We start from the raw sequence: 13,226 nt of genomic DNA, 5'->3' as shown, positions 1-13,226 counted from the left end.
AAGTGCAAATCAATCCCAGAACAACAGCAAAGGACCTTGTGAAGATGCTGGAGGAAACAGATACAAAAGTATCTATATCCACAGTTAAACGAGTCCTATATCGACATAACCTGAAAGGCCGCTCAGCAAGGAAGAACCCACTGCTCCAAAACCGCCATAAAAAAGCCAGACTACGGTTTGCAACTGCACATGGGGACAAAGATCGTACTTTTTGGAGAAATGTCCTCTGGTCTGATGAAACAAAAAATAGAACTGTTTGGCTATAATGACCATCATTATGTTTGGAGGAAAAGGGGGGATGCTTGCAAGCTGAAGAACACCATCCCAACCGTGAATCACAGGGGTGGCAGCATCTGTGGGCAGAACGGAAAAAGTGTGTGCGAGCAAAGGAGGCCTAAAAACCTGACTCAGTTACACCAGCTCTGTCAGGAGGAATGGGCCAAAATTCACCCAACTTATTGTGGAAGGCTACCCGAAACGTTTGACCCAAGTTAAACAATTTAAAGGCAATGTTACCAAATACTAATTAAGTGTATGTAAACTTCCTACCCACTGGGAATGTGATGAAAGAAATAAAAGCTGAAATAAATCATTCTCTCTACTATTATTCTGACATTTCACATTCTTAAAATAAAGTGGTGATCCTACCTGACCTAAGACAGGGAATTTTTACTAGGATTAAATGGCAGGAATTGTGAAAAACTGAGTTTCAATGTATTTGGCTAAGGTGTATGTAAACTTCCGACTTCAACTGTATATGTTTGCCTGCAAAGTGAATTGATATTGCGATAGGATGGCATGACTGAAGAGTTACAGTAACTTATAGGTAGTGTATGTACCACCACATGATTTGACATTTTATAAACAGCTAATGATACATGATGATAAATCCTAACACTTTCATTCTCCCTCGCGCACGCGCTCACACACTCACTTTCTCCCTCTCTCTCTCTTGTCAGATTTGTGTGTAAGAACAACGGTGTGTTGTTTGAGAACCAGCTGCTTCAGATCGGCATCAAGTCTGAGTACCGCCAGAACCTGGGTGAGTTTGGGCTACTAGACAATGCGGGGAGATGCTTGAATCCTAAGTCACATTTGTCACATTGATGTGAGTTCTGGGAGATTGCATTATGTGTGGGTTTCAAGTTAGGATTCTTCCCTTGAAGTATTAACCCTTTTCATGCAGATCAGTCCTATGTGAAACACATTAGCCTATATGCTGTAACCTTATTGAACTGATGTCTGTACTATTCTATAGCTTTGCTAAGTACGTCTGAGCGTGCACAGAATGTAATAGATGGCGTCATTTAGTATTTGTGTTCACATCCTAGCTTTGTCATGTCCATTTTAGTATACAGAATGTTTTATTCAGTGGTAAGCTACGCTTCAGTGGGTGAGTGAGCATAATGCATAACTTGGCTACTGTGTGTGTATAGTGCTTTTACTGATGGGATGGGTGCGTTACCGACTGTATCCATACATGTTGTACTGTAGGTATGAAGAATTATGAATTATAATGCATTATAAACTGGAACGAGTTGGAGTGTAATGCTGCATTATAGCCTGAATAAGGGAGTATACATAACAATACATAATGCATTTTAACATGTATGTGTTATTTTGGAAATGTCACCTAAATGTGTCCACTTGACATAATATCTTCTAACGTGTGTGTGTGTGTGTGTGTGTGTGTGTGTGTTTTGTTTTCTCTAGGGAGGATGTATCTGTTCTATGGCAATAAGACCTCGGTGCAGTTTGTCAGCTTTAGCACCACAGTCAGCTGCCCAGGGGAGCTGCAGTCTCATATCCTTCAATGCATTCACTTACTGTTCTCACACACACACTGGCACACACACACACACCTATCTTGCACACTATGTGTTAATGTTGTCACGATAGCATAATTTTGACTTAGATACTGATACCAGGTTTAGTATCACAATACGTGATACCATCACAATACTCTATACCAAAATGATACCACAGCTAAAAAAAGAAGGCATATTAGCCTAAGTCACAAAATGGCAGTTGATCCAGACAGATGAACTCTGCTACTGTTCTGTTCAGTAACAGGGACAAATTTTAAGATCAATATCATTACATTTTTATTTTTTTACGTCAACATTTTTCAGAGACAGACATCTATGCATTAAAGGGGAATGGAAACAATAGGCTTTAGAACACCAGCTAACTGTAACTGTAAATCGCCATATTGGCATTTTTGTTGCATCACTGGCAAGAATTCCTGAATTTACTGGCCAGCTTTACGAGGTAGTCACCTGGAATGCATTTCAATTAACAGGTGTGCCTTGTAAAAAGTTAATTTGAGGAATTTCTTTCCTTCATGCGTTTGAGCCACTCATTTGTGTTGTGACAAAGTAGGGGTGGGATACAGAAGATAGCCCTATTTGGTAAAAGACCAAGTCCATATTATGGCAAGAACAGCTCAAATAAGCAAAGACAAATGACAGTCCATTATTACTTTAAGACATGAAGGTCAGTCAATCTGGAAAATGTAGAGGATAAGTTCATTAGAATTAACTGCCTCTCTGAAATTGCAGCCCAAATAAATGCTTCACAGAGTTCACGTAACAGACACATCTCAACATCAACTGTTCAGAGGAGACTGCATGAATCAGGCCTTCATGGTCGAATTGCTGCAAAGAAACCACTACTAAAGGACACCAGTAAGAAGAAGAGACTTTCTTGGACCAAGAAACACAAGCAATGAACATTAGACCGGTGGAAATCTGTCCATTGGTCTGATGAGTCCAAATTTGAGATTTTTCGTGCTAAAGGTGTCAATTACCATGAGACCGGCAGTTCTTTGCTTGACAATCACCGTCTGACAAAATATCATGACTGCCACAGCCCTAGGCCTACCCATACCTCTAATAAACGTTGTTCAAGATCAAAATCCTAACAATAGAGATGTTTCCGTGTTAAATGCAGATGTTTAGTATTAGTGGATCTCTTTGATTAGCTTTACGAAGTGTTTTCATTCCCCTTTTAATGAATCAATTACACAATCATACAATAAATGTGACTTTGTTTTTACCAATCTAACTACATATCAACATAATGGTAATCATTTATTTGAATGGTAAATCTCGATTGATAAACTGGATAAATCATGATGTAGCCTATTCATAATACAGGGGAATGCGTATTCAATATGAGTGTGTGCATGCATTGAGCTGTCGAGTTTGTTTTGGCCGATTTCATGAGGCTACAGATGATAAACAATCTGTTTCCCTTACATTTGGGACTTATTTTATGGTACTGATCAACAACATTTGCATAGAAGTAGCGCATCTTTTTATAAAATAAGCTGTCTCTTTAACCAGTAAAGTAACATATTCTTGTACTGAACCGTTTTTCATGTTCTAGTATCAATGTTTCCGTATACTGTGCAACACTACTATGTGTGTCCCTTGGGTTGCAGGCTATACTTGCATGTATTTAACACGGATAGCTATATTCAATATGCAGTCCCCCCTGTGTGGTCTCTAGTCCCGGCTCTGTTCCTCTCCTTGACTGGCTTTCCCACAGCTCAACGTGCAGACCAAAACAGTGGAACCCCTAGTGGAGGGAGGAGCACAGGTGCAGCAGGTCATCAACATCGAGTGTCTGACTGACTTTATTGATGCGCCGCTGCTCAACATCAAGTTCAGGTACACACGCGCATACGCACCCAGATTATTACACAGGACATACAATACAAACACCTCGCAATCACGCACGCAAGATCAGGAGTATCCCAAACATACACACACACACATTTTGTTTTGTCGTCTTCAGTTTATAAAGGTGTGTATGTTCCTCTCAGGTATGGGGGAGCCCTGCAGAACATCTCTCTCAAGCTGCCTGTCACCATCAACAAGTTCTTCCAACCCACAGAGATGGCCGCCGCAGACTTCTTCCAGCGCTGGAAACAACTCAGCCAGTGAGTGAGATTGTGTGTGTTGGGTGCGAGCATGTAAGGGGGTTGTGTGTGTGTTTCTGACTTTTCTTCTCTTTTCAGGCCCCAGCAAGAAGCACAAAAGATCTTCAAGGCCAGCCATGGCATGGACACAGAAGTGCTCAAGGCCAAGGTAGACACACACACACACACACGCTTGAGGCATATTCATTTAATTCCCTTTCCTGCTGAATGTCTACCACATCCTACTCCCTCCTATCCCCCCCCCCCCCCCCCCCCTTCTTGTCTCTAGTTGCTGGGCCTGGGGACAGCCCTGTTGGAGAATGTGGATCCTAACCCAGAGAACTATGTGTGTGCCGGAGTCATCCAGACCAAGGCCCAACAGGTCGGCTGCCTGCTGAGACTGGAACCCAATGCGCAGGCCCAGGTACGCGCGCGCGCACGCACACACAAACTACACACACACAAATGTACATGCATACACACACACACACACACACACAAATGTACATGCATATACACACACAGAGTCCGTCTGTCCTTCTCTGTGCTGCTCTCATTGCATCACTCACTGCTGTCTGTGTCTTTCTGTGTGCTGCTGCAAATCAAGCCTGGCGAGCAGGTAACACACAACTGGCCCTGTTCTCTTTCGCTCTCTTTCGTTCTTTTCATTCCCCTCTTCTCTCTTTCACACCCTTTTTACACTTTCTTATTCACTTTTCCCTCCACATTGATTCTTCCGCACTTTCTCACTGACACCCCAAAATTTAACACTTGAATCTCCACATTCTCTCTCTCTCTCTCTCTCTTTCTCTCTCTCTCTGTCTCTCTCTCTGTGTGCGCAGTGTTAGACTCGAGGTTGATAATGTGTCATCAGTGTAACTCCATTCTACCCTCGTCTCGTGTTAAACTTTTAGATGATCCAATATATACAGTGCCTTCAGAAAGTATTCATACCCCTTGACTTATCCCACATTTTATTGTTACAGCCTGAATTGAAAATGGATTAATATATTTATTTTTTTACCCATATACACACACAATGCCCCATAAAATCATAAAGTGATTTTAAAAAAATAAAAATTATACAGAAATATCTCATTTACATAAGTATTCACACCCCTGAGTCTATACTTTATAGTAGCACTTTTGGCAGCGATTACAGCTTTGAGTCGTCTTGGGTATGTCATCAGCTTTGCACATCAGGATTTGGGGATTTTCTCCCATTCTTCCTTGCAGATTTTCTCAAGTTCTTAAATTAAATGGGAGCTGCGGTGAACAGCAATCTTCAAGTCTTTCCACAGCTTTTCAATGGGATTCAAGTCTAGGCTTTGGTTGGGCCACTCAAGGAATTTCACATTCTTGTTCTGAAGCCATTCCAGCGTTGCTTTCTCTGAATGCTTAGGGTCATTGTCCTGTTGGAACGTAAATCTTCGCCCCAATCTTAAATATTTTGCACTCTTGAAGCAGGTTCTCATCAAGGATTTGTCTGTATTTGGCGCCATTCGTTGTTCCATCTATCCTTACCAGTCTCAAAGTCCATGCCGCTGAAATGCATCCGCATAGCATGATGCTGCCACGGTAGGGATGATGTTAGACGGGCGACGAGCTGTCTGTTTTCTCCAGACATAACACTTTCCATTCAGGCCAAAGAGAGACATTTTTGTCTCATCAGAATCTTTTGCCTCATGCGCTGAGTATTTCAAGTGCCTTTTTCCAAACTGCAGGTGTGCTGTCATGTGCCTTTTTCTTAGGAGTGGCTTCCTTCTGGCCACTCCTATAAAGCCCAGATTGGTGTAGTGCTGTAGAGACCGTTGTCCTTCTGTCAGGTTCTCCCATTGCAGCCAAGGAACTCTGTAGTTCTTTCAGATTGGTCATTGGGTTCTTGGTCACCTCCCTTGCTCAGTTTGGTCGGACGGCCAGCTCAGGGTCTGGGTAGTTCAATATTTTTTTTACATTTCCCAATGTTGGAGACCACTGCTCTTGCAAACTTTCAACACCCAAGAAATAGTTGTATACCCTTCCCCAGATATATACCTCATCACAATCTCGGAGATCTACGGACAGTTCCTTGGACTTCATGGTATAGTTTCTGTTCTGACATGCACTGTCAACTGTGGGACCTTGTATAGAGTGTTTCTTTCTAAGTCATGTCCAAACTGAGTTGGCCACAGTTGGACTCCAACCAAGTTGTAGTGACATCAAGGATGATCAAAGGGAATTGAATGCACCTGAGCTCAATTTGGAGTGTCATAGCAAAGGGGTGTGAATACCTATATAAGTGAGAGATTTCATTTTCTATCAATTTGCAAACATTAAAAAAAAAAAATCATTATGGGGTATTGTGTGTAGATAGGTTTGAAAAAACAATATTTAATCAATTTTGAATCCAGGCTGTAACAACAAAATGTGGAGTAAGTCAAGGGGTATGAATGCTTTCTGAAGGCACTGTATATATAGTATGTGGTTTGAACTTTACTGACCACCCTGTATGTTAATTCATGTTTAAGGGTGTGTGTGTGTGTGTGTGTGTGTGTGTGTGTGTGTTTACGTTTACCCATGTTAAATCTGTGTCTGCTCTCTGTCAGATGTACCGGCTGACTCTGCGCAGCAGCAAGGACACTGTCTCCCAGCGCGTCTGTGACCTCCTGGCAGAACAGTTCTAAAACCCTGAGTCTAGAACCCACCCAACGCGACCCAGGCCATCATCATCATCATCACGCTCTAGACACCCAACACACCGAGACTAGCGTTTCAATTCCCCTCACCCCACCCACTTCATCCCCCCCCACTCCCTGATCCTGAGGTTGCCAAGAACAAAGAATCAACGAGAAGGAAAAATACCTACATAAGGGAAAAAAAGCAGCCGTTGCCACTTACACGACTGCCCTATCATTGACAGTTATTACTATTGTCACGATTATAATTCCGATTCTTATTATTACTGTTTATTATCATCGGCGCTGCAATTCTTGTTTTTTTTCTGTGTTTACCTGTGAACGTAAGTGTATGACTGTGTGTGTTTCAGAATCGTGCTGGTGTGTGTGTCCTGTTTTTCTCCGTCCTGTCTATTTAAGCATGGACTTGTGGACTTGTGATGACAGCTGGTGTGTGTCCGTGCGTGTGTGATGCATGGGGGAGGGTGGGGAATTCTGTGCATCGATTCCGCGACATTTCAACCTTAGACTATTCCTGGGAGTTGCATGGGAGGACCAGTTCTACATACACATACACACATTTATGTTTAATACACACCCAGATACTCTCACATGTAGGCACATACATGCGTATATTTGTACATGCTTAAGTGTCTGTGTAAAGTATCTGAATAGGGTCCTCCTTTAGTGGGAGGGAGGGGTAAAATTAAATCACTAAAGAAATGGGACTCTTCTGTGTAAAGGTCCAAAACAACACTCTAAACCCCCACCTTCACCCCAACCCCATCTCTTCTCCACCCTCTGCTGTCCCAGACCCCCACCGGTTATACATCCCAAGGGCCTCAGTATAATCCCTGAGATATAATATTCCATAAAAGAATTCCGGCACATTCCCAAGTCTACAGTTCCCGCTTTATTCCAGTGGAAATGGCCAGTGCACTTTAGGTGGTTCCAAGAGACCTCAGTCCATCAATACCCCACAAACGCATAAACACACCACCCCCTCACACTTACCCCATCTTTCTGGCTTGTAACCATACTTTATATATAAACTCAAATGATTCTGTACCTGTTCGTGGAATATATATATATATATATATATATATAAAAGTGTAATGAATTACCCCTTTTTATCTTTTTTTTTTATTGTCTCATCTTTCCTTTTATTAGTAGTGGAGTTATTGAAGTTTTTGTATGTTTCTTTAATGGTGTAATGTTGTGTTGCTTCTGTTGTGTGTGTGTATGTGAAAGGTAGTGTGAGAAAGTAGGGCCAGCAGTGTGTACCCTGCGAATAGGGTAGAGGGGTCAGCTAAAAGGAGAGCGAGATAGAAGGAGAGTAGCAGGGTAGCTGGTCTTGTTTACAATGTTAATCAGACAGCGATGAGGTTGATACTTGACTTAAACCTGTCATAAATCCTACTTACCACCACCGTAAGTATGACAACAGATAAGGTGTCGTGAAAACTGTTTATTTCAGATTAGCAATGTTTTTTGACACTTGAGGCAGGGAACATTGGTTGAGAGCTGACATGGGGTGTTTTACGATGGCTTATGAAATGTTTATGTCGTGCATAAGTAAGCATTGAGCAAGCTTCATTGATGGGGAGTTCAGGTGGTAGTTGGAAGGAGTTAGAGGGCAGTGGGCCAGTCCGTGTTCACATGAAGAGTGAAGAGGCAGAGCAGAGGCCTAGTATTCGTTATTTTATTTTTTCCCGTGTTGAAAAGAGGGATGGGATTGGAGAGTAGAGTGCTGCTTGATACCGGGATTGACTGAAAAAAGAGGAGTACCTCAGAACTTGATCTCTAAACACTCACAGGCTTGTGCACACACACACACATCACAAATACTTACCTTATGGTATTACTTAGGAGAAGATTGATTGTAATCTTTGAAAACACAACCAACCACAAAGACACTGGATAGCACTTATCTGTAAACTCACATTTCAGACACGCACCCACATGTCCATTCTTAGAGATGAGAGGGAGGAGGAGAGAACTCAAAAGACCAACTGTCAATCACAACTACTGGGATCGAGTCATCAGGGGTGGGCAACGCGTGTGTGTGTGTGTGTGTGTGTGTGTGTTTGAGTGTGTGTCGGTGTACCACGTGATAAAAATATCCTAAATTATCTTTATGAGACATGGTCATATTAGTTTCAGCAGGAGTCACTTATACGTCTAACCCATGCAGCATTGGTGGAACAGTCTGATCATTGTAGTGGCAACTGTAGAATCATTGTGTGTGTGTGTGTGTGTGTGTGCACGTCTATGCAGTATCCGCTAGCTAATGCAGCCCCGTGTATCGGTGTTAAACCTGTGAGATACCTGTGTTAGATTTAAGATTTACTCTGTACTGAATAATGTGAAAGTAAAACTATGCCATATACTCTACCACTGGCTCTCTTTTTCTTGATGGGAAAGTGTGTGTGTGATGGTGATTATGATGTCCGTCAAGAGGAAATTCTTTCCAAAGCTCACCACAGTTCCACGTCCGCAACAAGAAACTGATATGTGTAAGTGCTGGGCTTGAGCAAAAGCCTGTACACACAGCAGCTCTCCAGAACCGTAGTTGGATGTATCGCATAGTCCTATCAATAAGAACTCATCACATTGACTAAGTAGTAGATGTAATGTGAATAATTGAATAAACATTGAACATTAAATAAAGATCCTGTTGTAGTTCAACTAGTACTTTAATGATATTTTCCAGTAGCTTGGTGGTAGTTGAACTAAATTCAAATCTAGGTAGTGTTTTAACTTGTTTGCCATGTAGCGGTGTAGCTAACTACTGGAACTAGACACTTCTGATTTTGCAAAAATAAAATGTGGGTGAAGTAGGCAATAAGTTCCTTTTTCGGTATCAGACTTGCGTAACTCTCACTTGGAAATGTTTATGTTTAATTGGCTAAATAACACATTGTTAACATATGACCCCGAAGTGAACTGTTCCTGCAATTTGTAGTCTGACATATTGGATTTACATATGATGCTTTTTCATGAAGTAGTTTGGATGTAGTGAACTACTTCTTCAAAGTAACTTTAGTCAAGTAAACTATATTTTTATTGAGGGTAGCATTAGTGTAGCTTAACTTCCAGTGTGAAGTAATTGGTAGCTTGGTAAACTATATTTTCAGAGTAGCTTCCCAAACACTGCATGTTACCAACCTGTACCTTCAACCTAATGGCTGAGGATTACTTTGAAGCAGTGATGAAAGGGAGTATGTCACAGAGGAGGCCTTTACAGATCATTTAGGCAGCGTTTACACAGGCAGCTCGATTATTGACCGATCAGATATTTTGCCCAATTCAGAATTCGGCTGCCTGTGTAAACGCAGCTCAAGTGTGCAAAGATAACAGATTCCATACTCACTGTCATCTCGACATAAGAGCCTTTTTTCTGGACCCAGATTAATCCTAGTCCTTGACTAAAAAAGCATGATCAATGGAGATGTGTTTGGGAAACCGACCCTCGATCCACATATAAATTACATTTTTGTCTTCTAGTGTGAGATGAGATGTGATTTTTCCTGATTAATCAGAAAGGAAATCCTGATTTGGTATTACATCCTCCTCTATGAACAGGTCAGAGGGGGAGGGAAAGTGACCTACACCCAAACCCATTATTCACATGTTCCCGATGTCCTTTGTTATGCTGATCACATCTATTTTTTCCACTCCGGACGCTTCATCTGGACGTGGTTCGTCAGGACCTCCATCAGCCGAAGCTAAGTAGTAACATTAACATGATGCCTTCTAATTGCAGTCGCTGTACTCAGGAGAACGATATACAGGAGAACGATCACCTCACGGCAAGGATAGCTGTGCTGCAAGCCCAGCTTCAGACGCAATCGTTAGGCAAGGGTAATTTCAGTGTAGGAAAGGATGAAACAGCGTCTGTGACACCAGTAAGTACAGATAGTAGTATAAATCCCCTCGCACAGTCCCCGCAGCCGGACAACTTCCTCATGGCTTCTGGAGGGAAATACTGTAGGAATGCTCACCCGGTGTCGCTCATTCAGCCGATAGAAACTTTCAACCGACTCCATTACCCGTATTATTAGACTTAAAACTAATCATCCAGCGATCAAACACTGTTTACCAGGGGGCAGGGCTACCGACATTAAGGCTAATCTGAAGATGGTGCTGGCTAAAGCTAAAACTGGCGAGTGTAGAGAGTATAGAGTTATTGTTATCTACGTCGACACCAACGATGTTAGGATGAAACAGTCAGAGGTCACCAAGCGCAACATAGCTTTAGCGTGTAAATCAGCTAGAAAGATGTCGGCATCGAGTAATTGTCTCTGGCCCCCTGCCAGTTAGGGGGAGTGATGAGCTCTACAGCAGAGTCTCACAACTCAATCGCTGGTTGAAAACGGTTTTCTGCACCTCCCAAAAGATAGAATTTGTAGATAATTGGCCCTCTTTCTGGGACTCACCCACAAACAGGACCAAGCCTGGCCTGTTGAGGAGTGACGGACTCCATCCTAGCTGGAGGGGTGCTCTCATCTTATCTACGAACATAGACAGGGCTCTAGCTCCACAATGAAATAGGGTGCAGGCCAGGCAGCAGGCTGTTAGCCAGCCTGCCAGCTTAGTGGAGTCTGCCACTAGCACAGTCAGTGTAGTCAGCTCAGCTATCCCCATTGAGACCGTGTCTGTGCCTCGACTTAGGTTGGGCAAAACTAAACATGGCGGTGGTTGCCTTAGCAATCTCACTGGAATAAAGACCTCCTTCATTCCTGACATTATTGAAAGAGAGTGATACCTCACATCTCAAAATAGGGCTACTTAATGTTAGATCCCTCGCTTCCAAGGTAGTTATGGCCAATGAACTAATCACTGATCATAATCTTGATGTGATTGGCCTGACTGAAACATGGTTTAAGCCTGATGAATTTACTGTGTTAAATGAGGCCTCACCTCCTGGTTACACTAGTGACCATATCCCCCGCGCATCGCGCAAAGGCGGAGGTGTTGCTAACATTTATGATAGCAAATTTCAATTTACAAAAAAAAACGTCTTTTGAGCTTCTAGTCATGAAATCTATGCAGCCTCCTCAATCACTTTTTTTTATAGCTACTGTTTACAGGCCTCCTGGGCCATATACAGCGTTCCTCACGGAGTTCCCTGAATTCCTATCGGACCTTGTTGTCATGGCAGATAATATTCTAATTTTTGGTGACCTTAATATTCACATGGAAAAGTCCACAGACCCACTCCAAAAGGCTTTCGGAGCCATCATCGACTCAGTGGGTTTTGTCCAACATGTCTCCGGACCTACTCACTGCCACAGTCATACTCTGGACCTAGTTTTGTGCCGTGGATTAAATGTTGTGGATCTTGATGTTTTTCCTCATAATCCTGGACTATCGGACCACCATTTTATTACGTTTGCAATCGCAACAAATAATCTGCTCAGACCCAAACCAAGGATCATCAAAAGTTGTGCTATAAATTCTCGGACAACCCAAAGATTCCTAGATGCCCTTCCAGACTTCCTCCGCCTACCCAAGGACGTCAGAGGACAAAAATCAGTTAACCACCTAACTGAGGAACTCAATTTAACCTTGCGCAATACCCTAGATGCAGTCGCACGCCTAAAAACAAAAAACATTTGTCATAAGAAACTAGCTCCCTGGTATACAGAAAATACCCGGACTCTGAAGCAAGCTTCCAGAAAATTGGAACGGAAATGGCGCCACACCAAACTGGAAGTCTTCCGACTAGCTTGGAAAGACAGTACCGTGCAGTATCGAAGAGCCCTCACTGCTGCTCGATCATCCTATTTTTCCAACTTAATTGAGGAAAATAAGAACAATCCAGATCATGATCATGATCATTAGAAAGAAAATTACAGACTACTCTGTAAATCTGCATATTCCTCTAAAGCTCAGTTATACTGAGTCTGCACAACTCTGCCAGGACCTAGGATCAAGGGAGACACTCAAGTGTTTTAGTACTATACCTCTTGACACAAGGATGAAAATAATCATGGCCTCTAAACCTTCAAGCTGCATACTGGACCCTATTCCAACTAAACTACTGAAAGAGCTGCTTCCTGTGCTTGGCCCTCCTTTGTTGAACATAATAAACGGCTCTCTATCCACCGGATGTGTACCAAACTCACTAATAAAGCCTCTCTTGAAAAAGCCAAACCTTGACCTAGAAAATATAAAGAACTATTGGCCTATATCGAATCTCCCATTCCTCTCAAAAAAAATTTAAAAAGCCGTCACGCAGAAACTCACTGCCTTCCTGAAAACAAACAATGTATATGAAACGCTTCAGTCTGGTTTAAGACCCCATCATAGCACTGAGACTGCACTTGTGAAGGTGGTAAATGACCTTTTAATGGCGTCAGACCGAGGCTCTGCATCTGTCCTCGTGCTCCTAGACCTTAGTGCTGCTTTTGATATCATCGATCACCACATTCTTTTGGAGAGATTGGAAACCCAAATTGGTCTACACGGACAAGTTCTGGCCTGGTTTAGATCTTATCTGTCGGAAAGATATCAGTTTGTCTCTGTAACAGTACTCTTCTTGCGTTGTGTACAATCAATTCTCGACACGAACTCCAACGTGTAGCACCAGTCATGGAGATTTATTCTGATAGGAACAGCACAAAATTGCACGTCATGCAATG

The 13,226-nt window shown here is 42.4% G+C and overlaps 1 protein-coding gene across 2 annotated transcripts in view; it reads left to right on the top strand.

Annotated features, from left to right (window-relative positions):
* LOC120033395 (AP-2 complex subunit alpha-2-like) overlaps positions 1-8,973 on the top strand; it is a 61,370-nt gene extending 52,397 nt beyond the window's left edge. For both annotated transcript variants that reach the window (XM_038979741.1, XM_038979737.1), the window contains 7 exons: positions 960-1,042; positions 1,714-1,803; positions 3,551-3,674; positions 3,830-3,946; positions 4,025-4,094; positions 4,215-4,349; positions 6,511-8,973. In XM_038979741.1, the coding sequence (XP_038835669.1) occupies positions 960-1,042; positions 1,714-1,803; positions 3,551-3,674; positions 3,830-3,946; positions 4,025-4,094; positions 4,215-4,349; positions 6,511-6,588 (697 nt within the window). In that variant the 3' untranslated portion in view covers positions 6,589-8,973. The remainder of the gene's footprint in view (positions 1-959; positions 1,043-1,713; positions 1,804-3,550; positions 3,675-3,829; positions 3,947-4,024; positions 4,095-4,214; positions 4,350-6,510) is intronic.
* The last annotated feature ends 4,253 nt before the right edge of the window (positions 8,974-13,226 follow it).

Source organism: Salvelinus namaycush, chromosome 3, assembly GCF_016432855.1.
Source record: "Salvelinus namaycush isolate Seneca chromosome 3, SaNama_1.0, whole genome shotgun sequence".
Taxonomy (NCBI): Eukaryota; Metazoa; Chordata; class Actinopteri; order Salmoniformes; family Salmonidae; genus Salvelinus; species Salvelinus namaycush.
The sequence above is the reverse complement of the archived record's forward strand: the minus strand, read 5'-3'. Positions and strand labels throughout refer to the sequence as shown.